Raw genomic sequence first — 26,421 nt, 5'->3', positions numbered from 1 at the left:
CTGACAGATAGCAGAACAACGCTCTCACACATTCTGTACTTCCCGGGTGCTGAAATGGCGTATTAAAATTTCTATTCAAGCAAAAGACCACCGTACCTTAAATGTATCTTCCCAAGCTCTGGAATCTTAACCAGAAGGTCTGTGATATGTCAGAAGATACTTGAGCCAAAATTTAATGCAAACCAGAAAAGGCCAATAGAAAACATTAGAGCAACAACAGAATGAGAGATTGGAAAGGACAGGCCTACGGTCGATGGCAAGTGGGGTATTCCCTGCCTCCAAAACTTGGTAAAAAGGAAGTGGGCAATGGAAAAGTCACCACTTACTGAGTGCTTATCGTTCAGCATTACAATCTGTGGCTCATTTATTATGGTCAACAACACCGTTGGGTGTTATCTATGGGATAGAAGCTCAGAAGGCCTAAGGAACTCGCCCAGGTCACTTACCCAGCAAATGTGGAGCCAAAAGTTGAATCTAGGACCTTCTGACTCCAAAGCCCAGCACTTTCACCACGCTGATCATCAAGCTTTAACAGAATTTCTTATTCTAACAAAATCTTATGGGGAACCCGGTGTATAAGGAGATTGAGGCAGTTTGCATAGACAAGTCAGACAAGAAGTACTCAAAACTTACAATAATAAATAAGTCCCCGAACTGCAATACAGCATGACGGTTCTCAACCATGGCTCCACATCAGATTCCTCTAGAAAGCTTTAAAAACTACTGATGTCTACTGAAACCAGTGAAAATATTCTGTATGATACTGTAATGATGGATACATGTCATTATACATTTGTCCAAGCCCAACGAATGTACAACACCAAGAGTGACCATAATGTAAATGATGGATTTGTGGTGATAATGACATGTCAGTGTAGGTTCATCAATTGTAACAAATGTGTCACCCTGGTGGGGGATATGACGATGGAAGAGGACATGTGTGTGGGGGCACGGGGGAAATGGGTATATATATAACCTTTCTCTCAATTTTGCTGTGAAAAAATAAAATCCCTTAAAAACAAATACTGATGCCTGGGTCCCACCCCTACTCCCAGGGATTCTGACTTAATTGGTATGGGGTGTGGTCTGGGCACTGGGCTTATTAAAAGGCCCTCAGGTGATTCTAAATCTGTAAGCCCCACCCAGCATACCAATGAGGTACTGGATTCACTTATGATACTATCATCAAATAAGATGGGGCCTGAAGCAGAGGGGCCTTGCCCGGCATTGACTGAGTGTTGGTACAGGTATGTTCACTTGTGAAATATATATTAGTGCACCTGCGTGAACCGGAAATTCACAAGAGACTAAGGCAGTGTTCTGCTACCTTCTCAATCAACCACACACTTAAGTTTAAATGTGCACAGAAACTACAAAGCCCCCTTTATTGTAAAGACTGCACTGGCTACCGGAGGTGACGTGGCAGTGTCTCCAAAGTCCCAAAATTATGCATATAACTTCCTATCTGTGCTTGTTGTTTTTATTCTTATTTTAATGGTTAACAGTACACTTTAGAGACAAACGAAATGTACATCAAAGATCTGGAAGCTCTAAAGCTGCCAGAATCCCCTGGAATCTACTGGGGAGAGCCTGAAAGCCACTGCTCTGCTTGGTTTTGAGAAGGTCAGGTTTACTACAGGAGTGGAAAACCAGGTCTGCCCCCACAGCAGCCTGACGCTGGACAGACAGACTAACCACATTTCAACCACACGAGGGGAAGTGAATTAAATGGGGGAGGAAGTCCTTCATCCTTCTTAGAGCTACAGGTACTCTCAAATCTGTGTCTACTACCTGGTTATCCTTTGGGCAGCTTCTCAATTAAACGCAAATTTGTCCATGCCAATTTCTCATGTAAAACCCAGTTTAAAAGCTCCTGGATTACATCACGAAGTCCACAGTCCTCAGTATGCCACACTAGACATTGCCAAGTAACAGCCCTTTTCCTGCTTTTACATCTGGCGAGGGCTAACGCTGGTGAGCTGGATCAGCTTGCTCTCACTTCCCCCAACATGAGACGCAGATGGCATGCCACTGGGCACACCATGTGAGTCTACACTTGGCTTGGAAGGAGTCTACTTCCGAATTCCTACAGAATCTCAAGACTCCACCTAAACATGACTTCAGTGAAGCCCTCCCTGATTTGACCTGCTCCTCTGCCCCACGACTCAACATTTCTTGTATGCCTCTCCATGGCTGCAGAATACTGAAGTAGTCACAGCTTCAAGGGAGAAGCAAAATCTTTTTGGTACTGCTCCTGCAATAATCTCGAGCTCCTCTATAAGACTCAGGACTCCTTGGGGCATGGAACTACGTCTTATCTGCCCTTTGTGTGCCCAACATATAGGATACTTCCTGGTGGTCAGAACACTCTCAAAGAACAGTTAAGGAGTAAACAGACTGATAAGAGCCAAATTTTTAGGATTCCTATAACGTGAAGTTATGGTTAATGAAACGTATAAGCACTTTTTTTTTTCCCTAAAATAAATTAAAGAAACCAACTTGCCCTTAAACGGATGCCTAACCCAGGTCAAGTTCTTTCTGACTTTTAGAAAAACCTGGAAAAGAGTCCAGATTAATCAGCACCAATTTATCACTGCCAGAAAGAGTTCAAAGTGTAACTGCTCGCCCTTGGACATCAAGTAAAAAAGGAGAGAGGAATGGAAACATGTGCTCCATTCCTGCTGAGATGCAGGCTTTGTTAGAAGAATAATTAAAAAAAGATAACAATTAAACAACTCATGTATTGAACAGCAAATAAGTGCTAGCTTCTGCAGAGGGTACAGCGTCATTGGAAACTGTGAAAACAGACACACACACAAAAGAATGCATACAACAAACAGTGGGTGCCTACCATGTGCAGGGTCTGGTCACACTGCAGGACATAGGAGAACAGCCCTCCCACAGGGATGACATGCTACCTGGTCTGTATTTTAGTTATTGTTTACACCATCTTATCTCCCCTAAAAAAGTTCCTACTAAAGCATCTCCTAAAGTAGCCAATAGACTATAACTACAGTATGTAGTGAATTAAAGTTGAAGTTAGAAAAATGAAGAGGTCAGGGAGTGTTTTATGGGAAATGCATTTGAATTTTACGGGGGATGTTGAGAAGAATCAAGATAGATAGGAAGGGCATCTTGCAGAGACAGAAAAACGCGAGCTGATGTTTACAATGAATGACAGATTAATCTGGCTGGAGCAGAAGCAAGCTGTCGAGTTGAAAAGGTGGGCTGAGACGCTGGAACTTGATCTGCGCGAAGCGGGCACCACTCTCTATTTGTAAGCAGGGTGATACAGGAAAAGTGGACTTTTTGGTGGAGATGTGAAGAAATGCAGAAAAAGGAGGGAAAAGAGGCATTTAGAAGATTTTTCCCCTCAATGATTTATTTGTTTCATTCTGCCCCAACACAACAAAATAGAAAAACCTCCAGGAACGACTCCTCTCTAAATCTTTCAAAGCAACAATACCACTAACAAACCAAATTATTTTTACATTTAGAAGCCTACAAACTGACTTTAGATATGTGGAGGATATTTTTTAAAACTAAGTATTGCATGTAGCTAATTTCTTTGAAATAATTAATAAGGAATTCTACATGATTATACTTCAGATGGCTGCCCCAAGCTCACTAAACTATTTTTTAATATCCCAACCATTTTGATGGGAATCCTGCTAAGATGTATTATTTTTCTTCTGTCTTCATAAAAAAGATAATATAGTGAATGAAAGTTCGAGGAGAAACAAGATATTTACCTAGTTTCACAGTATTCCTGCACAAGATAGTTATTAATCACAAAGGGAAAAAGATGGTTACTCTACAGTGGAGAAACATGGCAGACACCGTCTTAGGCAAGGATCAAAGTTAGTGTCACCGGGAACGGAACAAACTGGCACCACGTCTCCTTACATCATGCACCGAGAAGAACAGAGCATCACTTCTGTGGCACTCTTGCCAGATGTGCATAACCCGAATCATGACACAAATCTGATAGAGGGGCATCTTACTGCATAACTGGCCTGTACTCTTCAAAATGCTAATATAAAACTAAGAAAATAAGACTCAGGAAGTGCAGACTAAAGGTGACCAAAGAGACATGACAGTTGAAGGAAACACATGATTCTGGATTTTCTTCTGCTATAAAAGACATTATTGGGACAACTGGCAACACCTGAATAAAGTCTGCATATTAGATAACAGTACTATATCAACATTAATTTCCTGATGTTGATAATTACACTGTGGTTATGTAAGATGACGTCCTTAGTCTTTAGGAACTACACATTAAAGTATTTAAGGACAAAGGTACAGACGCACAAAATATTTAAGGATAAAGATCAGCATTCTGCTGCTCTCATATAACTGAGAAACACACTTGAGGGAGAGGGAGCAGAAGAGGGATTAGGAAAACATAAGAAAACGTTAAAATTTGAGAAATCTGGGCAAAGAGCAGATGGTATTCTTTGATTCTTTTGCCACTTTTCTGTAAGTCTGAAATTCTATCAAAATAAAAACAGAAAAGAAATAATATAGCATTCATTTAACTTTTTTTGGTAACTCAGGAGTTGTGTGGACTTCAGGAACATAAAGTTTAGTGGTGCCCTCTGGGGTCCCTCAGATACGTGGGGCTATCCGCCCCTATTTAAAGTTCCCCAGCCACAACTGATTAACCTTCTTGCTATCCGCTCCACTCTGATCAGAGAGGCCGAGGTTGCCACTGCTCACTGCCGCTTGCCTCCAGCAGCCCCTAGTCCACCTCCTAATGAACTGCTCTGATTTATTATGGGCTTGGAAACTCATGTAATTCACGGTCATTTTACAGATGAAAAAGCTCTGTTGAAGGTATCTATACCATAAAGAACAGAAGGATGTAAACAATTCCAAGGCTCTTTTTGTGACCGTGCTAATTAGATCAGTGTGAAAAATTAAGAGGAAACAGTCTCTTATTGAAGAAGTGTGTTACGAGTCCAGCTCAAGAATCTGAAGGAGTGGACTCTGTCATATTAGTGTCAGCTGTCCATTGGCCTTTTTAGGCTTACTTTCCAGTGGCCAGATAAGCCTCTGCAGATTAGTAACGTATTGGTGTATTTCAAGATTTCCCCCTAAACTGCCTGTTTATTTAAAAAAGAAACTCACGTGCTTCATAATCCCTGGATATTCTATAGCTTACTGAGTGGCTGGCTGTACTGCCCAAAGCTGAGATTATTTTCACTTAGATTTATATGCAAGAGAAACAACAATAAATAAAAGAGTGACGTGAGGACACATGCTATTGAGTCACCGGTGACCGAATGTAGTTTAAAATGTACAATAAAACTTTAGAGCACTTTGTTCCTCCAAAAGTATTTTTCCAGCTATTTTCAGATAACTGAAAGAACCCTCTGCCTCCTGACCTACTGCAAACATTTAATAGAGTGACATCTCTTGAAACAGTTCTTTGGGGTCATTCTCCTCAGAGGACTGGCATTTACTCAAAGGCTTCTGGTTGGCAAAAATTCCTTAAAACAACAAAGTCTGTCAAATGGTTAAAACTTCTATTTTAAGGTGGCTGATATGAAGTAACTTTTCAAGCCACCTGACATTTTGAAATCATTTCTAAACCCAAACGTTTCCATCAAGGGTGGGCCTGTTTAAATAAATTATGGTATATCCATGCAAGGGAATACTATGGTGTCATAAGAAAGAATGAGTGCTGACATGGAATGATCTCCATGACGTATTATTAAAGGAAAAAAGGAAATGCAGACACACCATATACAAAAATTAACTCAAAAATGGACCACAGACTTAAATGTAAGAGCTAAAACTTAGAAAACTCTTAAAAGAAAAAAACAGAAAATCTTGGTGATCTTGTATTAGGCAACGGTTTCTTAGATAAGACACCAAAAGCATGAGCAACAAAAGAAAAAATAGGTAAACTGGACTTAATCAAAATTAAAACCTTTTGTGCTTCAAATGATACCATCAGGAAAGAAGTCAATCCAGAGAATGGGAGAAAATACTTGCAAATTATATATCTGATAAAGGACTTCTATCCAAAATATACAAAGAACCTTACGACTCAGTAATAAAAGACAAACCAATCCAAAAATGAACAAGGACTTGAACAGATATTTCTGCAGAGAAGAAATACAAATGACCCACAAGCAAATGAAAACATGCTCAAATGTCACTAATCATAGAGCAAGGCAAATGAAAACCACAATGAGATGCCACTTCACACCCACTAGGGACGCTATAATCAAAAGGACAGTAACAAATATCGGTGAGGATGTGGAGAACTCAGAACGCTCTGCACGGCTGGTGGGAATGCAACCCGGCGCAGCCCTCTGGAAAACAGCTCAGCAGATCCTCAAGCGGTTAGACACAGAGGTAGCAGGACTCAGCAGCTCTGCTCCTAAGTGTCACCCCGGAGAACTGAAAACATGCCCATCAACTGAGTATTATTCTGCCATGAAAAGAAATGAAATATTGATACATACTATATCACGGATGAACCTTGAAAACATCATGCTAAGTGAAAGAAGCTAGACACAAAAGGCCCCATATTATATGATTCCATTTATACAAAATTTCTAGAATAGGCAAACCCATAGAGACAGAAAGCAGACGTGTGGGGGCTGGAGGCAGAGAGGAATGGGGAGTGACCACCAACAAGTACATTTTCTTTACGGAGTGATGAAAGTGTTCTAAAATCAGATGGTAGCGATGGCTGCACTTCTCTGTGAACACAATAAAAATCCATTGAATTTTATACTTTAAAAGGGTCAACTTCATAGCATATGAATTACATCTCAATAAAGCTGCTGTTAAAAAAAAAAGCAAGCTGTTGAACACGTATGGGATGCAATCACTTACAGATTTGCTCATAACTCAAACTCTCTCTAGAAAGATACACAGGAAAACTACCATCGGCCTCCTCAGCAGGGGACTGGAGACAGAGGAAGATTTTTTCACCAAGTGCTTTTTTAACTTTTGGACTATGTCAATATAGCACTGTTCAAAATCTTTAATTAGAGGTAAAATGAAATTAGAAAATGTTTTTAATAGACTAGTTCCTTCTTCTGGTTTAACAATGCAAAGCTCTGTGCAAAGCAATCCATGTGGTCACAGGACTGCAGATGGTAATGAGGGCTAAAATTAGCCTCAAGTAACAGAAAATCAGTACAGGTTTCTCTTCTGTACCGTATAGTTCTAGTTCCATTAACTTCTCCCCGTTTGTCTTCTAACTCTCTATCTCAGGGGCGCTCTGATGAACCAGTTTTGTGTGCCTCTTTATTTGGAGACCCAAACTGAACAAACCTCCTGCAAGGCATCAAATCCCCAAACTTGTAAAAAACCAAAACCTATCTTTAAAAAATTTTGTGATAAAATCTCCCTCTACCAGATGTTATACTTTAGGGGAAATTAAGAATAATAAATGACCCTTAACTTAAGAATAAATTTAAGAATAAATGACCCATAGAAGAAGCCAAAACAGCTTAGAAGCACTACTTTCTACATGCTCGACTCCTGAATTTCTGAATGGATTACTACTGCCCTCTGAAAGCCACTCTCCATTTTTCACCAACTTTGTCAGAGAGCTGGTCCAGAAACAGGCTTCCAAAACAGGCCACCGAACCCCAGCTCCACAACCAGGGCAGAAGGAAATAGCCCCACTTGAAGAAGTTCTCCTTCCCGTTTAATTCCACATTGTCCAGCTGGAATCCGGGGGTAGCTCTTTCCGTTTGGGAAAGTTCCGTACTACAGATCTTACTGGGTATATTGCATTCTCTACACGCTTCTGCTGTAACGTCGAGGCAGCCCATGCGGGAGAGCTGCAGGAGCCCGCCAGCACAGCCTCAGCTCCCCAGCATGACACACAGGCCCTTCAAAGGCCGGCTCCAGGTTACCATACCGGGCAGTTTATCACTCTCCCCATCTCACCCCAGATCCTACATTTCTGCCACGCCAAGCTTCGAGCCCCTTCCCCAACACAGTGTACTCTTAACAAGAGCACGCTTTGTACATGTTACTCTCCTTGTCCGGAACGCCATCCCCACCAACCCACTCACTCAAGGTGGGCCCACGCCTTCTCTTCCTTTCAAGAAACTCCTAGACAATCACCTCTGGAAATCTCCCCTACCTTGGGGTCTAATCGTGGACATTTTTTCTCAAGTTTAAATGAATTCATATTAAAAGACTTATAAAGTTCTAAAAATTAGCATATTTCATCAACACTAAGACACGACTGGTGGTAAGACAGATTATTTTATGTGCCACCAGAAAATAAAAACGTTGGCTCTGACTCACCAACAATTGGAAAGCACACCCCATGTCAGAGAAAATGTGGAGAAACCGATTGCCTGAAAAGCGAAGAAATGCAGCAAACCACAGAAAGGAAAGATAAAGACGCAGTCTTTGAACTCGCTGCTCACCTCTAACACATCACTTGACAGCGGTTTCCTAGGCCCTCCCACCCTTTGGCATCTAAGTTGATTTTACTCACATTTGATTCCACCTCCCAATAATTAGCTCAGAACCTAAATCCGAAGACATGCACAGGAAAATAAGAATCCCACTGATTACATTTAACCATAAGAGCTCCAATATATTAAGCATCTGTTTAGTAAAATGTAAAAAATGCGATAAAACTTAGAAATCATTAATGCCAGAAAAATAAAACTTAACAAAAATGCTTCTTTGCCCACAGGGACCCAGGCAGTACCCAATACTTCAGCATTAGTATTAACCCAAAATACTGGAGATGTTAAATATTTTCAAGAGATGTACAGGATATGCCCATGTGTACAAGGCTCCAAAAATATCCTTGACATCAGTTTGCTCAATCTTCTATTCACGATATTATGTGAACGTGACACGGTATTTACTTAGTACATAAACAACATTTTTGCCCCATGACATAAACAATGATAAGCGCTTAAAGTATATTTGTAAAGAGAATTTCTGATGCTTGACAAGCTGTCCCACTCCCCTTTCCCCACGGCAAGCTGATAAGAAAGCAAGTGATCCTGCCTGTGGAGCAGGTGGGAAGGTCAAGCTAAGCACTGCCTGCAGGCACAGGACCCTCATCCCAGTCCACCATCTAATCACAGCAAAAGCAAAGCCACTCTCCTTCCAAGCCACTTTTGGACCTGCTCGAGAAGGCTGCCCTGCTCTTTGCAGAAAGCCCCACTATGTGATTAGCAAACCTTCACATCCTCTTGGTGCAAACCGGCATCGTGAGTTCTTACATCTGGACCAAGTGTTGGGAACGGTGGGCATCCCACTTCTGCAGAGTGATCGCAACAATACTTCATCTTGAACTGAGGGCAGCAAATATTATTCCATTATGATTTCACTCTCAATTTAAACGAAATAAATTTAATGAAACAAATGGATAAAAAAATGTTCACCCGTTGTTGGAAAGGGTCCATGATAATGACTTTTATTAAGGCCTATATGTGAACTGTTTCAGAGGGAGGAAGTGGGCAAACCATTTGTCTATATGTGGGTTCTCACAGAACTCTTGGACTTTATTTAGAGATACTTCCTAGTGGATCTTTTTTGCTTTACACATCAAAAGTTGTCCCCCTAGTAAGCTAAGTTTTTAACAAGATATCTACAATTTTTCCTGTAAAACTACCAGTGTGGCTATGTGGTCTCCAACTATGGAAATCACAGGGCTACTTGAAATAACAAAGAAGGATGCACATCCCTGGGCAAATCCCCTTCGTGCCTTGGCTTCTTCTACTGTAAATTTATTCTAGTAATAGTGCCTACCTCATAGGGTTATGACAAGAACAAAATGAGTTAATATTTATAAAGGGCTTAGAAAAGTGCCTGGCCCATGGTAAGCTCCATATGTTTGATAAATAAATAAGCAGCTGCAAGAACATTTAGGTGTATTTGTGCAATGTGATGCTTCTGGACTATAAAAAGTATCTATCAAAATAGACAATAGCCTCTCCCTTCTCTGAACAACTATTGCATCAAAATAGACAATAGCCTCTCCCTTCTCTGAACAACTACTGCATTAGTAAAGAGTCCACAAATGATGGTCCCATTTACTTCACGTATATTAGCTATTTCTCCAAATGGACTCGAAGCACTCAGAGGGCACAGGTCATTCCCCAGTCTTCTACTGGACCTGCCATAGCAGTTTCACGGTGTCCAGCTCCTGATGCGTATACATGTACACAACAATGCTGGCGGGCTGGCAGCTTTGCGAATGGTGTAAACAGTGCGGGAAGCAGAGGACGGAAAGGCTGCCCAGCCCATCTCAACGAGATCTGCTCCTCGTGAAACGGCAGAGGTTCTAAAGCAATCTCTAGGTAAAGAATGTTCAACAATTGTTTACGCAGACTCCAGAGACAGAGGCCAAGTTAACCAGCATCAGAGAAACGGAAAACAAAACGTGCGACTCGACTACTGGAAACAAGAGGCATCGTTACTTTTATTTACTTATATTCTGCCTAGTAATACGATGGAGCTGATGGGGCTCACTACAAATACACATAAACATAAATATTAAATAAAATACGGAATCAGGAAAATACAAATTAAAATAAAAGATCAATAGTGGAGGTCGGGGATAGAACATAGACAGGCAGGAGGTCTCCACCCTGGCTAAAACACAGCCACCCCTTAAAAAAAGAAGCGGACAACATGAGACCAAACAGGATTCAAAGAAAGCAACTGTGTAAGGAGTCCGGGCACTAGGGCCCAGTACAAACCCAAGAACGAAACAGCCCGGTGGGACGGCTATACCACACATCACTTCAACAACCCTTTACAGCATCACTTCTCCAACCAGGCTCCTGAGTAAAGCTGTCCGGTGAAACGTTTCCAGTTACATTCTTCACCAGGGTGGTGTGTGCTGACTACCAAAGGCAGAGCTGCATTCTTCCAGATCAAAGGACAGAGCAGGTTGACAGACCACTGTAAAAACTGAGGGGCCAGATCAAAGCTCTCACCTAGATGCGCGGCCCTCTGGCCCCCAGGTGGGCGGTGAGCCACGGCAGTGCCCCTTGAAGGCAACAGCAGCGCTTTTCTTAGAGACTAACTTTGGGATTGCTCCAGAATGAAAGACAAATGACTGATGACACTGCCGTCGCCAGACCAGAGAGCAAAGGCAATATGATTTTAGTCCAGAAATTTCCCACAGTACCTGCTACCAGCCACCCAACATGGCCAGCAGCTACCTAATTTGCAGGGCCCGAGCCAGGGCTGGGAAAGGGCTTGGCACCTGGATCAGGAGGGTGGGAGGTGCCTGCCGAGCTGTCCCCTAGACTTGCTTCGGTGCTGCTGGCCGAGCAGGGACGGGAATGGTACCACGCTGCTGCGCCCCAGACACCCCAGGGCACGCTCTTGTCTCTGACCCTCCCTAGTAGAAGGGCGGCGGGCCAAAACCCCATCAGGTGGCAGAGGCAAGCTGGCCTACGAGCTGAGGCTCTAAGTCCCTGTGCACAGGCCACGGCCTCACCAGACTTCACCTACAAAACACAGATTCAAAGCTAAAATTACAAAGAATTTCCAGATGGCAACCACAGAGCACTGAGCCTCGAGTCGGTGTACGGGCTGTTCTGAGCACAGAGCCCTGTGTGAGTACGCCAGTCACGCGCCCGGGAAGCTGACTCCAAGAGTCACGAAAAATTCTGCAAAACGTTCTCACAAAATGTCTGATTGTGAGTGACAAAACTTATCAAAAAACCTGTCAACTGAATGAGCTGAAAAAGATATCCTCTGTCACATTTAGAATTTTATATCGCATCAAACATAGCACACTTTGGCTTAAAGTTACCACCATCACTATTTTAAAAATGACATATTCGGAGTTCTGGCTCTAATTCCAATTTCTATTCTGACCACGGCACACTGACGACAGACTAGGGACTCCTTACAGAAATCCCTTCAGGATTACTTATTTTATTTTAAAAGTTGGAAAGTATCTTTTTTATTTGAAAGTTACTATATATCTGCCCACAATATTACAATTAAGCAGTACACTCTTATACTATGCTTATATTCCAAGCTTTTAACACTATGGAAAACAAGAATTTGATCAGACTGAAGGGTTTTAAACAGGAAAGTGACATGATCTGATTGAAAATAGTTCTTGCTTTTATGCAGAAAATGGAAGGGAGGGGAATAAGGGCAGAAACAGGGAAACGAGTCAAGAAGCTATTGCTACAGTTCTGGTGCAGGGCAGTGGTGGCCTGGACGGGAGGACAGGAGCTGGCAGGAGAGAAACGGACAATAAACAGGATTTCTTGCTGATAACTAAATATGGGAATGAAGTAAAAGAATGAATGAAGACTAACTCCTGGGTTTCTGACTTGAGCAACCGGATAAAGGTACTTACCGAGCTAGAGATTTAACTGGCGAGGATTAGAAACCGACTGCATTGGAAATGTTAAGTTTGAGATGTCTACAAGACATCCAAATGGAGTCAACTAGGTAACTGGATATGCAGGTCTGAAGCTGAGAGAGGCGTGGGCTGTGTACACATTTCAGAAGCTACCAGCACACAGGTGGTATTTAAAACTACAGAAGACGCTATCACCTTGGAAGATAACGTAGAGAAAGATGAGGGCCAGGCGTAAGTCTGCGGGAAGACCAACCTGGAGAGGTCAGAGAAGGAGGGAGGGAAGACCCTGCAAAGGTGGCTGAAAGATTGCGAGAGGGGAAGAAACCCAGAGGATGGGGTGTCTGGAAAGCCAAGAGACGAGCAGAGGTAGAGGGGCCCAGAAGATGACTACAGAAAAGGGTCAGTAGGTTTGGCAACTTGGAGTCCCCGGATGATCCTGCCAGGAGAAGTTCCAGGGGAGCAGAGGCAGCTGTGAGCAGGCTGGACTGAAGGAAGGGCAGGAAGGGAGGAGGCGCGCACACAAAGACAGGAGAGCAGACAATTCCTGAGAAAGTCTGCGGAGAGCTGGGGCCCGGAAACGCAGCTGAAAGGGGCTGTGGGACCAAGAGAGGGTTGTAAAGATTAGAAATTGGAGAGCACATTTGTATTGTAATAAGAATGACCCAAAGAGAGGCAATAACAAAGAACATCCTTGAGGAGATGAAGAGATGGAAGGGCTTCCCCAGGGTTGAGGGCAGGCCAGGGGAGCACAATCAAGGGACAGGGAGGTGGGAGTATTTGCAAGGGCATGACTATAACAATGGACCATGGACTGCAGGCTGGAGAGGGAGAGGAGCAGCCAGCAAGTGACTCGTGTGTAAATAAGAGAGTGGGGAGGAATCAGAAGTCTTATGAGTTCCAGAAAGTGCTGCAGTGAGACTGTAAGAAGGAGACGGGGCTTGAAGAGCAGGATGCGATTTTGGAGGTGGTGCATTTTCTAGTAAGGACAAGGTTCAGAGAAGACAAGAGGGCAGAAGAGATGGCCAGAGCAGATGTTCAGTGTGGGAAGAAACAACTCCTCCAGGATGGCATGCACCCAGGGACTGACTCCCTGCGCGGAACTGTGGTGAACAGGGACGTGACGGACGGAAGGGTAACCCAGACACACTCTGAGAGCTGGGTACCAAACAAGTTCTTGGCTGCCTCCCCCGGGTCTACAGCTGCTTCTCGGGCTCCCTGGGGCTTCTTGGGCGCCAAGGCAACACTTACGGAAGGCAGCGCCTCCAGAGACTTGTAGAGCTCAATTTTCACATTCACGTAAGGGAAATCACACCTCAGAGTTTCAGAGTCTTAATTTTTACTTTGAAAATTCAAAAAGCCCCTCTCTTTCAAAACTTTCAACTAACAAACCTTTAACACAATATAGCAAGACTCTGCCCACCACCAACAAATACATTCAACAAACACCTAATGAATTCCTGCCGTGTCCCAGGCACTTCTCTGGGCTCTAGTGGAGATTTATACTCCAGTGGGAAAGCCGAGACAGAGTAAACACATAAGGAAAAACATAATATATTTTCACTTATAAATAGTAGGATGGATACAAACTAGAGCAATGGAGATCAGCAAATGATGGCATGAGCCATCACAGGCTTATTTTATTTTGTGCTATTGTGTTGTTAGTCGACATTAAGTATTTACTGTGCTTATGTTCATTTTTGCGCACTCTGACCCCTAAACTCAATGTTCTTTTCATTTAACATTAGTATACCAAATATTTTGAAATCTGGTATAAAACTGATTATTTCAAGAAAAAAAAAGGGATGAATTTCAAAACAAGAAATATCAGCACTCAGTGGACTATATTGGGCATCTGCAGAGATAATCCATTCTGCCCAGGAAGACACTCGAGATGCAGGAAACTCTAAAGTCCAATCGAGGTTTCTGGATTGTATCCTCATGTCTAAAGCGTAACTGTCAGCAGGCTGCAGCACTGCCCAGCGAAGAGGGTGACTTAGCCAGTCCAGCACATCTGTCGTTATATTCCCTCCATGGAGAGAGGGGCATTTCAGGCTAATGTGGCTTGATGACCGTAGCCATTGTGGCCATCCAACATCCACTGAGCTGCTCCCATAATCCCTGGGCAATCTTGTGAGGATAATCTGTTCTTGCCTGGGAAGAAAAATGCACTAACAACCCAATCTACTGAAGCATTCTAGCCCCCCAGCTCACTGGAAGTTAACAAGCTGACATTATGCTCTTACTGGATATCATGCCATTGAGAGCCTGGTTAGACAGCTTCCCCTGTGAGCCATATCACTGTCAAATCCAGTGTCTAGACTACAAAGATGAGGTCTAACTGCTCCCTGGATCTCGCGATCCCAAGCTCTGGAAGGACCTGCTTCCCTGTTTTCTTTCACCCTCTGCTCTAAATACAGAGTTTGAGATGCCTCTGGACATTCCAATAGATATGGTCAGTGGGTAACAGTCTGCAGTTCAAAACAATGGAGATACATTTGGGAGTGCCCATTTATTCAACAAATACTTACTGAATGCCTATATCTGCCAGATACAGATTGGAGTAAAAAGAACAAAAATGGACCAGATCACCAGAGATGAGCACATGGTGAGACTGGCAGGGGGCTGAGAGCAGAACCTAAGGAAAACCAATGCTGGGACACAGGCAGAGGAGGAATGCTTGGAGCAGGCAGGGAAGAGAGAGGAGGATCTGAAGCAATGTCACAAAGGCAAAGGAGATAAGATCACAGTGGTCAGTAGCGTCAAGGAAAGCAAAGAAGTCCAGAAAGAAAAGGCCTGAAATGGGTCAGCTGATCTGGCAATAACAGATGGGCTTTAGCAAAGTGTCAAACAGGTGAGTAGAGGCAGAATACAGATCACAAAGAATAGATCTGTTTATGAACAGGGGAAATCAACAATTTGAGATCTCCACTTACGGCTTATCTTTTATAACTCATTACTGGTGTGATGGTTAATTTCATGCGTCAACTGAACTGGGCCACTGGCTGGACCAATAATCTTTGGTCAAAGATTATTCTGGATGTTTCTATGAAGGTGTTCTTTGGATGAGAGTAACAGTGAAACTGGTGGACTCTGAATAAAGCGGATTACTCTCCATAATGCAGGTGGGCCTCATCCGATCAGCTGAAGTCTTAATAGAAACAAAGACTGGCCTCCCCTGAGAAAGAATTCTACCAGCAGACTGCCTTTGGACTTGCACTACAACACTTCCATGAACCCCTAGCCTGCTGACCTACCCTGTAGATTTTAGACTTATAAGCCTCCACAACTGTGTGAGCCATTTACTTAAAATAAATATCTATCCATCCATCCATCCATCTTTCTACCTACCTATCTTTCTATCTATACTGCTGGTTCTGTTTCTTTGGAGAGCCCTGACTAATTTTGGTACCCTGATTTTGGTACCAAGAGTGGTTCTAGAAGAAAAGAATCTTATAAGGATGAGTTTTCTGAATTGGTTCTGGGGTTTCTAGAAGCAGCTCTCAAATCTGATTAGATTTAAAGACACTAGTGACTCTGTTTCCAGCAGTAAAGAGAGCACTGACATTCCCTGGCATGATGTGGAAATAGATATGTGAAAAGTCACTACTGGATACTCCTAATCAAATATTTATAAAAACCAAGGCTCTGGGTGTCCATGCATATAATACCTTTGAATATTTTTGTCCTACTAACCAGGATAATGATATTGGCTGAGTGCTCCTAATGTCACTAGACAAAGTGGGGAAAGAAAAGGATGAGCTCAGGAATTTGAATTCCCAGCTCAAGTGCCACATAATGACCAGGAAACTTCTATAGCTACCCCAAAAGAGACCCCATCTCCTATAGCTGCACTGCTGCAAACCCAACCGGACTCTCACCCTGTGAGCGGCCGCATTACAACAGCAGTTGAACTCCCAGCCTCTCAGGGTGTCCACTGTTCAAGTGAGGGCATTGACTGGGAAGGAGTGGGACCCTGAAACTTGGAATGGGGACGTGTGGGAAGACCCTGAAGAATTCAGGGACAATGAACCCCTAAATACTGACGAGTCTTCTCTGTTGGCAGAAGCAACCGCTCCAGCCTCATCTGAGATTAACCCTGCTTTGCCTGAGGAAACTTTAATGCCCTCCTGAGACAGCCGCCACGAAAGACACTGCTGGTTCTCCTCAGGACCCCATCCCCACCACCTCTCTTTCCTTTAGACTATTATGAGACTCAAGTCAGAGAAGGCCCTAAAGAGTGACCCACGGGGAGGCGTGCTACACTCCAAAAGAACTACTATTTTTCTAGTTTTTACAAACAGAAATGCAGGAACTATGTGTGGGAACAATGGTGTGCGATAACGGTGGAAGGAAGAGCAAGGTGGGTCAGGCTGAATTATTGACATGGGCCCACCAAACAGACATTCTGCATTTAACATTGCCACTCAGGAAATCAGAAAGAGACGTAACAGTTTGTTTGGTTCCTTGGCTGAAACATGGACCCAAAGTGGTTCCTAGTAAATGAACCTGAAATGCCAGACCTGCCTTGGTTTATGACACAGGAAGGGACTCAAAGGCTTAGGGAAAGGGGGATGTTAGAGAGGACTTGTCACTTAGGACCTCCTCACCCACCCTGGGAAGGTCCGGAGGACACATCTTTCACCATGACTGTGAGAGGAGCCCAGCAGTCCTCAAGAGCTCGGTGACTGCTCTTCTCTGTAGGCCAGACCTCACAGTGGGAACTGCTACCACTGAGCTGGGAAACCTAAATGCAACGGGAGTAACTGGATCTTGGAGTGGCAGGAGAAGGTGGGCACGGTGACCATGATGGACAGCACAGCGAGGCAGCAATCGAACAGTCCGACTCGCAGAGACCCATGGCGTTGGCCAACTGATCGTGGTGTGATCTGGGAGTGAACTAGATGGGCAGCCTACTAAATTCTGACTTGATCTGTATGAGCAGAAGAGTTTTCAGTCAAGTAAACACACGTCTAACTTGAATCATAAAATCAGAAAGTCACAGCCCCTCAATCAATTCCCAGACTTGAGCCAGTTTACAGACCCAGAACCCTGTGAATAAAGGGGAGGCCAGGTCCAAACTAGCATAAATCAAGAAAGAAATTTGAATGAAGGAGTTTCAATGGCAAGCCATTGGCTATATGTACCAAACTATTTACAGAACTAAACTGTATTTTGCAGTTCTTAGTATTTAGGAGAAGAAGAAAATTTGAGATAAAATACTGTACAGACCCACAAACTCTAATCGAAAAGCCGTGGGGCCAGATGTTTCAGAAGGTAGAATTTCTTAGATTTCTGAAAATTAATACAGTGCATATACCATATATTCTCTCCCAGCCCAGCAGGGTCTAGGGTGGTGCCCATAATCGAACATATTAGTATTTCTGTAGCGAAACACATGATTAGTCACACCAAGTGGGATCAAGATTAGAAACAGCCTCTCATTAGTTCAGGTCGAATTTTGCAGCCAAAAGAGTTTGTATCAAACTGAGAAAAAACCTTTGGTTTTTGGATTTTTGGAATGGCTGATAAGAGACTGTGAACCCATATTTGAAATGAAAATGAGAGAATGCCCTTCAGCATTTTCTGTTCTGAAATCGATATACTAGAACCTGGCTACAGATCGGCACCACCTCCGCCTGCTGTGAATGCACTCTGACTTCTCTGGTGCATCAAGTTCAGCAGGCCTCACTGGGGTTCTTCTGCACGTTCAGTCACTGGAAAAAACAGCTGAAAGTGATCAAGACTCATGGTCCCCACTAGCTGAGAGACAAGGGATAGGCTCCTGCCTGTGCGGGGCTGCAGGGCAGCACGGCCACGGCACCTCTGCCACGGGGTGGGGACCAGGGAAGGGCACGGGGGAGGAGCAGCAGTTTGAACACCCTCAGCCTGTCTGGATGACCTGTAGGGACGCCTGCCGGGATCTGACTGCAGGAGGAGCTGCACAGCCTGCAGGGAAGAACCCAGGCCAAGAGAAGAGGAGAGGCTGGGCGGTGTGGTCCACAGGCAGTGCCCCGAGGTGGGCAGGGCACCATTCTGAGCCCAGTCTGGTGTCAGACACTGGCTTACGTGGACTCATCCCGTGTCCTAGCCAGCAGGAGCAGCGTGAGAGTGAGATGCTACAAGAAGCACATCATTCAAAGTCCCTGAGGAGCAGCAGAGCACCAGGTGGCAGAAACAGATCCTGCACCGTCAGTGAGGATGGTCGACACGGCAGCTTGGTCACTCCACGGCGGAGTCACTGGCATCAAGGCACTGGGTTCTTGGCACAAACACCACTACACAAAGGAGGAAACTGGGGGCACCCGGGTCAGTTAAAGAACTCTCTGTTAACATTTATGACATCCTGGAAGCCTCCCCCAAAACAGCCAGAGAATTTAAAGGAGAAATTCTGTAATATAGCAGAGTGGTTGCAAACCAATGCTTGGAGCTTGAGTCCCAACTCTACCGTATGCCACCTATGTGACCTTGGACAAGTTACACAACCTGCCTGGTTCTTAGTTTCCTCATCTGTAAAATTAATAAAAATAATAACTATCACAGAGTTGTAAGGAGTAGATGATATAATGCATATAAATTGCTTAGCACATAGTAAGCACTCAATAAATGAGGGTAGAGCAAAAGGAATAACATGAACTTAGTTTTATGTCTAAATAGCCACATTTTGGTCAACAACGGATTGCACATATGACATACGACGGTGGTCCCATAAGATTAGTACCATATGGGCTAGGTGTGTAGTAGGCTACACCATCTAGGTTTGTGTAAGTACCTTCTATGATGTTCTTTGCATAACAACACATGAATACAGTTAAACCTAAGAACTGGGTACAATGTGTCACAGTTGCTAGAAAACTACTTAAGCTACAGGCCCTGACAGTAGATTGGAGGCATTATAAGGGATCATAATTTCTAAAGAGACTCTGAGTTTGGAAGAAAAAAATAAAAAGAATAAATTACAAGAATTTATCAATGAAGTCATCCTTCTGTTCTTGGATAAAGGCCTAATGGGACCAAGGGAAAATGATAAATGAATAAAAAATTTCAGCAGGCATGTGCATTCTCAAAGATAATGAATACATAAAAAGGGTTAATGGCAAAGATATAAAGGGCCCAGGAGACAAATACAATTTCCCAATTTAGGCACTACGAATGGTCAGACAGTCAACTGACCTCTGCCTTTTTACAGCAGCCAGAAGTCCAAGGATGTTGGTCGGGACTCTAGGGCATTGCTAATGCCAACCACTTGGTAAAATAAGAGTGGAAAGGAAAAAAGGAATATCACTGAAGATATATGAAGGCTTCATATCTCACCAGCCCTAGGACCAAGAGCCATACCATACTTGAGGTCTCAGGAGATGCTTCTAGTTCTTCTAATAATTAAATTCCTTTTGACAGAGGCTAAAGACCAAACTAATCTACAATGAATTCTGTGCCCAAGCAAACCATTTATTCTCTCTTTTAAAGTGATACCAGTGGTCTTAGAAAGCAAGATTAAAATCTCTCCAAGGTTGGGGTACACACGAGATGCATGTCCTATACAGAGAATTCAAATTCTCAGACAAAAGATACAACTTAAATAAAATCACCCTTAGGCTGCAGTTAGAAGATTCTAATCATCCAGAAGTGATTGTGGCTGAATTGACTCAACCTCAGTGGGGACGGAAAGGAAAGTGAGAAATATTTAGCAGGAAGACCAGCATTTACTAGATGGAGGGGAGGCATCAATATTTCTGAAAAACTGTCTATATCAGGTTTGTCCAATGAAATTATATTTTTAAAACTCAGGAGGAAAGATCAACCATTAACGAAATCCCATAATGTATCCTTTGTAAGTTTAAAAAGTAATTATTTTGTGACACAAATAAGTATACTCTGTTTTTTTTATTTACTGCAAATCTTCATAGTAGATGAATCATATTTTTTTTAAAGTGGTGAGTGTCAGGAATTCAATCTTTCCTTTGCTGTGCATTACTTCTTTGAGTATGTGCACCCTGTCTGACACATCCCACTGGAATCTAGGCCCCCTGCTGCATCCACGGGACCTGAAACCGCCTGGTGCCTGCGAGGGGCTCACTTAGTCGAACACACAGACAGAGACTCAGTGAAAACACACATTTACATTCTATGTACTTTTCCCATATCTCTCTCTTTCACTTAATATTTGTCTTTATTTCTTCTTTTGGCAGCATCTGAACCTAGTGAATTACCATAACCTGGAGTTATGGTAAAAACAAGTGGTAGAATATTAAAAAAAAAGACTAAGTTTTGTTTTATTATCCCAACTGATAAATAAGTAAAAGGCTGAAGGAGTTGGTGATGAGATCTGGGGCCTTTCAATGACAGAGATAGTGGCTCAAGTCTAAATTTGGTCAACAAGCCTTGGAAAAGAGAAATTGATTTGATAATTGAAAATTGAAAATTTGAAATTGAAAATCCTATTGATAAAAGAGTTAGATCTACAACAAACATGATAAAATAATTTAAATACATAATAACCAGTAATTCTAAAAAAACCCTACAGTGTTTAAAGTATTCGAAGAATGTTAACATATTCCATCTGAAGAAATATGAAATGGTCCTAAAAGAGTGAAAATAATCAGATAATGCATGAGATCACACTTGGAAAAAACATTTCTTCTTTCAACAAATATTTATTTGGTACCTACTATGTGCCAGGCTACATCCTAACTACACATTGCAAACTAATGAACTGTTGTGAAGACATGCCTCATTGCTGTTTAACAAATATTTATTAGTACCTATCATATCCACTATACTAAGTACTAGATACTTCTATAAACAAGATAGACACTATCTCTGTCCTAGATTCTAGTGGAGGAAAAAAGAGAAGACAAACCACATAGTTAGAAATTACAATAAGGAAATAAACGAAAGGCCAGGAAATGATCCCAGGGAACTCCTCTGGATTAGGGTGGCTGGAGAAGACCTCTCTGAGGAATGACATCTATGCCAAGACCTCACCGACCTCACCAATGAAGAGGAGCCAGCATGGACAGTTTTGGAGAAAGAGCATACCAGGCAGCAGGAACAGCAAGTACAAAGTCCCTGAGGTGGGGAGGCCTGTCAAAGAGCAGAAAGACGGTAGCGCGGCTTGAATACAGTCAGCCAGTGGTGCCAGGTGAAACCAGAGAGGCAGGCAGAAACCAGGTCACAGAGAGCACTGTAGGTTATGGGGAGACACTGGGATTTCATTCCGAGTGCAGTGGGAAGCAATGAAGAACTTTTGACAATAAAGTGACATGATCTGATTTGCATTTTTATAAAAATAATTCTTGCAGTTACGTGAAAAATGGATTAAAAAGAGATAAGAGGGGGAAATGAGGAGACCAGCTGGGAGACTGACTATCCCAGTAACATAGGCAAGAAATGATGGTAATTTTGACTAAAATGCTAGGAGTGCACCACTGATAGAAAAAAAGGAGGTGAATTCCAGATGCATTTTGGAGATAGATGAACTGACTGGATGGGGCGGAGGGATGAAGGTCAGAGAGGAATCGAGGGTGGATCCCAGGTGTCTGGGCTGAGCAATTAGATGGTCGGTGGTGCCACTTACTGAAATAGGCAGTGCAAATCACTGAGATTTATTCTTCCTACACTGTGTGCTCATTCCCATCCAAGGGTCACCAAAGACATTCCAAGTGCCACATACAGTGAATCCCGACTGTATTCAATCTCCTTTCATCCGACACTGCTAACCACTTCTTCTTCCTTAAAACTTCATTCTCTCTTGGTTTCTAAGACACCAGTTCTTCTCTTACTCATGAGCTTCCTTCTCAGGGCCCTGTCGCTGGCCCTCCACTATTTCCTTCAATGTTCTCTCCCATGGTGACCTCATCCAAGCAATCCACAAACTGCTAGCCACAAAAAGCCTCCCACATCTGTATTCCCAACCAGAACATCCTCCTCATTTCCAGAACCTTTTACCCAACTGATTCTGTGCATTTCTACTGGGATGTCTCAACAGCATCTTAAAATCAACAGATCCAAGAGTAACGTCATCTTCTTCTTCCTCCAACACTCTTATTCACTCCTCTCATATTCTTCATCTGTGAAAAGCCCCATTTTCCAAAAACATGCCCAGCTTCCCAAGCTCACAACCTTAGGATCATCTTACACTCCTCTTTCAAGCCCACAGCAAATCAATTTCCAAGCCTGATCAAATTTACTTTCTAACTAGCTCATGAGTATGTCCCATTACTTTAATTCAGGTCTTCATCACCCTCCTCTGGATTATTACAACAGACCTCTCATTTCTTCAGCCTCACACCACCCTAACCCACCCTTCACATCTCAATAGGCAGAGAAATCCTCGTCAGGCTTCCCACAGCCCTTAGGATAAAATCCAGCCTTTTGAACAGCAAACAAGGTCCATTGTGAGTTAGTGCCTCTGGCTGGCTCTCCTGCCTCAACTCCCACCATCTGTCTTATACACTCCAACCTCCACCACACACCCACAACAGGGTCACTCATGACTCTGGACACACTGTGTCCTCCCCCAGTGCCTACTCAGCTTAAGCATCCCTCTCTCCAGGAGCCGGAACTTTGAGGTCTGAGATGACGACCCTCCTTAGCGCTCTCACAGCACCCCATTATCAAGACTTCTTAGATTCCTCATCACACTGTGTTTCTCCTGCTGAACTGGAACTGCTGTGACGGCAGGGACAATCCTTCCGAGAATACTGCATAAATGTTTGCTGAATAACTGTGTCTGGATCAAACTCAAGAAGCTTTTCAGTAAAACATGAACTAATCTGTACAGCATCCATGACCAGGAAAAGGTGACTTGGCAAGAAGAAACACTGGGTTGTCTTCTGAAATTACCCAATAACATCAGCTGCTGACTCGCACATACCAACATCCACCTTTCACTACTGAAGAGCTAGGCAGGTCCAAGGGGTATGGAGCTTTATTCTGATGATCGTTTCCTATTAGCAGCCATTTATATTTAGAACTTCAGTCCTGCTACTTTTAATACCCTGACTTTAATTACCATCTCCCTGACTGCTTCCCCCTCAATGGCCATGTCTGACCTCTCATGCATAATCATTGCGTCTGAAGCACACAAGCTTTGCGATAAACCTGACTTTTAGCTATTCCCTACGTGTTCACTTAAACACAAATATCTCCACCATCACCAACAAAAACTCCACACATTCAACTTTTCTTTTTCAGAAGAGACATTTATACAGGCTGGATTGTGTCTGATATATACAAAGCACACCTCCACCTGTCAACCCGGGTGGGTGGACCCACTTCTACAGCTATGCTTTACAGCCCATGGAATCATTGGTTAAACCACGTTTTCCCTGGGTCCAAAGATTACATTAAGGACTTTTCCATGAAAGAAATTACTGACGAAACCCGTATTCAGACACTGTGATGCAACGGACATTTTGCGAAACAAAGGAAATGAAAAAGTCTACGTGGTTTCTGAGGAGTTGGCCCTGTTTATAACCATTACTTAACCACCTTCTGAGACAGCAACAAGTATTCTGCCTCGAACACCACAAAAAGAGTCCTATGGGAGACACCGCTTCACACGTCCATAGAACTCATCCAATCCAATAAATCGAGACTGAGGTTTACCTTAAATCTGACACACGGAATTTGGCAAGAAAAAGAAAATGTGCTTTTAAAAAAAAATGTGCTTTTTAATGTCCTGTGTCTTGTCAAACTACGGTGACTATGTGGGGAATTACCACGGAAGTGACCAAATCCTTTTGAGCCAGGTCATTTCGACGGTATTCCCCGATCTTTGCAGCCTAACCCAGAAGTAACGTGAATTTCTTCTTGGTGCTCTGCAGACTACAGAGACGAGACAAACAGGACTGCAGGACTCTTCCGTCACCGAGGCTTCAAAACCGGATTGGAGAGCATTGGAAATGGAACTTACGACGCAAAACCGAACATTCGCCTAAACAGGGAAACAAACCCACAAAGGCCCTGCAAATGAAAAAGCTGCAACCTTCCGCCAGCCTCCCAAAGGTGGGAAACGCCAGAACTCCGGGTTCCTGAACCAGAACGGCAGGCGGGCCTGGGGCACCCGAGTCACCGTGCGGAGGGAGCAGGGGACCCAGCGAGGGCGCGCCGCGGCCGCCCCCCGGGCAGGGGCAGCTGGGGAGCTCCCCTCCTCCGCACGCGGGGACCCGGGGAAGAAAGGCTGCGCGCTCGCCGCCGGCGGGCTCCCGGGCCGAGGGCGAGGCCGCGCCCCGTCCCCACCGCGGCGCCCTGTCCCCACCGCGCGCAGGGCCCGCGCCGGCCACGAGGGGCGTGTGCCGACCCGCGAGCCCGCCGCCCTCGCCCCAGCCCGGCCCGGCCGCAGCCTCACTCACAGAGCCCGAGCGCCGCCGCCAGCACCGACCACAGCCAGCGCCTGCGGTGTGGGGCCGCAATCACGGCTCCGGCCCCGACGGGCGCTGCCATCGTCCTCCCGCCGCCGCGCCCCTGGCCCAGGCGCGCTCTGCGGTCGGCTCGGCTCGGGGCAGGGGGCTCGGGACTCGCCGCCGCCGCACCGAGGGCTTGCCACGCCGCGCTCCCCTCGGCCGGCCCCAGCCGCCGCCAGCCAGCAGTCTGCCCAGCCCGAGCCCCGCCGGTTCGGCCGGGCGCTCATTGGCTGCCCCGCGCGCCCTGGAAGGACGCGATTGGGAGGCCGCCTGTCCATCACCCCTCTCGTGGGGCGGGCCCCGCCTTCCCGGTCCCGCCCCGGCTCCCTAGCCCGGCGCTGCAGGCTGCCGTCGGGAGTCCTCTGCCTGCGTGGCTGGCTGTCCCCGCCGGCCCCACGGCCCGCCAGCGTCTCCCCTGCTCTCCTAGGGTCCCGTCCCACCCATCCTTCATTGTCTCTCCTCGCCGAGGGCTTCGGCGGGTCTGTCGGCGCCTCTGTTTCAGCTCTTCTCTGTTTCTTTGAGCCTCGCCTAAAAAAAAAAAAGCAATTCATTTACCGGAAAAAAAAAAAAAAAAGACTTGTGATTCAGTCGCCAAGAGAGAACACATCTCCCGCCTCACCCTGTCCCCAAGGCCTGTCCTTTGCCTGGACTAGAAAGTGCATGTGCTGCAGTTTGAGAAATCTACTCGCTTCAAAAGAAGTCTCCATCTTGTCTGAATCTCCTCTGAGGAGCCCCCGCCCCGCCTTTGGCTTAAGAAGGGGTGGGAACTGGGAACTCTCTCCCACTACCTGGAACACAGATGAATGTGCTTTTTGTTTGCTTTGCTTTTGCAAACAAAACGTCGCTCGATTTGTCAATAAAATATTGGGATAGGGGAAGTTGCTCACCCTGACTCAAGTGTCCTGGCTGACCTTGCTCAACTCGGTTACCTTGGCCCAGAACGGTGTCTGCTACCTACTGGTTGCCCAATAAATACTGGGAAGTGTTTGGTAGGGTCCTTAGGTGAATAGCGTACAAAAGGACAGGGAGGGACAGGAGCAGGAGAAAGATGAGGCAGAAGGAAGAAAAGGGAAAATCCAGGTGGGGAGGTCCGTAGAGTGAGGGAAGGAACGAGTTTCCGGTAATTAGCACAAGGGAGGGGAAGAGCATGGTGAGAGAACGCAAATGCAGCCGCTCCTTTCAGGGTGTTGTGGAAAGTCATTCTTACGTCCTTCCTGATATTTTTGCTGTTTTCGCTTAATAGCCTTGTAGTACAGCAAACTTGTAATAATTGCTTTAGCATTAGTGAGAGAAAACTAAAAGAGCATGACAGATCATTTTGCCCTATTTCTCTCAGCAGATCCTTATGAAGTGTGCCTGGAATGCCATCGGTTGGAAAGAATACACATGCATTAAGTTAGTAACGCCTCTGTGCTGCAGAACACCTAAGTCTTACTCTTCAGGAACGCATAGTCTGCCAGGGTAGACAAACAGGTACTGAACTAAATTTTTTTAAATGCTTGAAGAGAAGGGCACATAAAGGACCACCCCAAGGCCAGCAGGGACAGTAGGACTCAAAGACACACATAACGTGAAAAGCTTCTGCTCTGACTGTGATGTACCACAACACACATACCTGCCTCTTCTGAGCACCACTGGCCCAAGAGGAGTCTGGGAAAGATGCACAGAGGA

The 26,421-nt window shown here is 44.5% G+C and overlaps 1 protein-coding gene across 1 annotated transcript in view; it reads right to left on the bottom strand.

Moving 5' to 3' along the window:
- Positions 1-24,944, bottom strand: part of MPZL1 (myelin protein zero like 1) — a 56,409-nt gene extending 31,465 nt beyond the window's left edge. Inside the window, exon 1 of the mRNA XM_046681678.1 lies at positions 24,700-24,944. Within this exon, the coding sequence (XP_046537634.1) occupies positions 24,700-24,790 (91 nt within the window). The 5' untranslated portion in view covers positions 24,791-24,944. The remainder of the gene's footprint in view (positions 1-24,699) is intronic.
- Positions 24,945-26,421: the final 1,477 nt, after the last annotated feature.

This window comes from Equus quagga, chromosome 13 (genome assembly GCF_021613505.1).
Source record: "Equus quagga isolate Etosha38 chromosome 13, UCLA_HA_Equagga_1.0, whole genome shotgun sequence".
NCBI lineage: Eukaryota > Metazoa > Chordata > Mammalia > Perissodactyla > Equidae > Equus > Equus quagga.
Note: the sequence above shows the minus strand (reverse complement) of the source record. Positions and strands in the feature narration are given on the sequence as shown.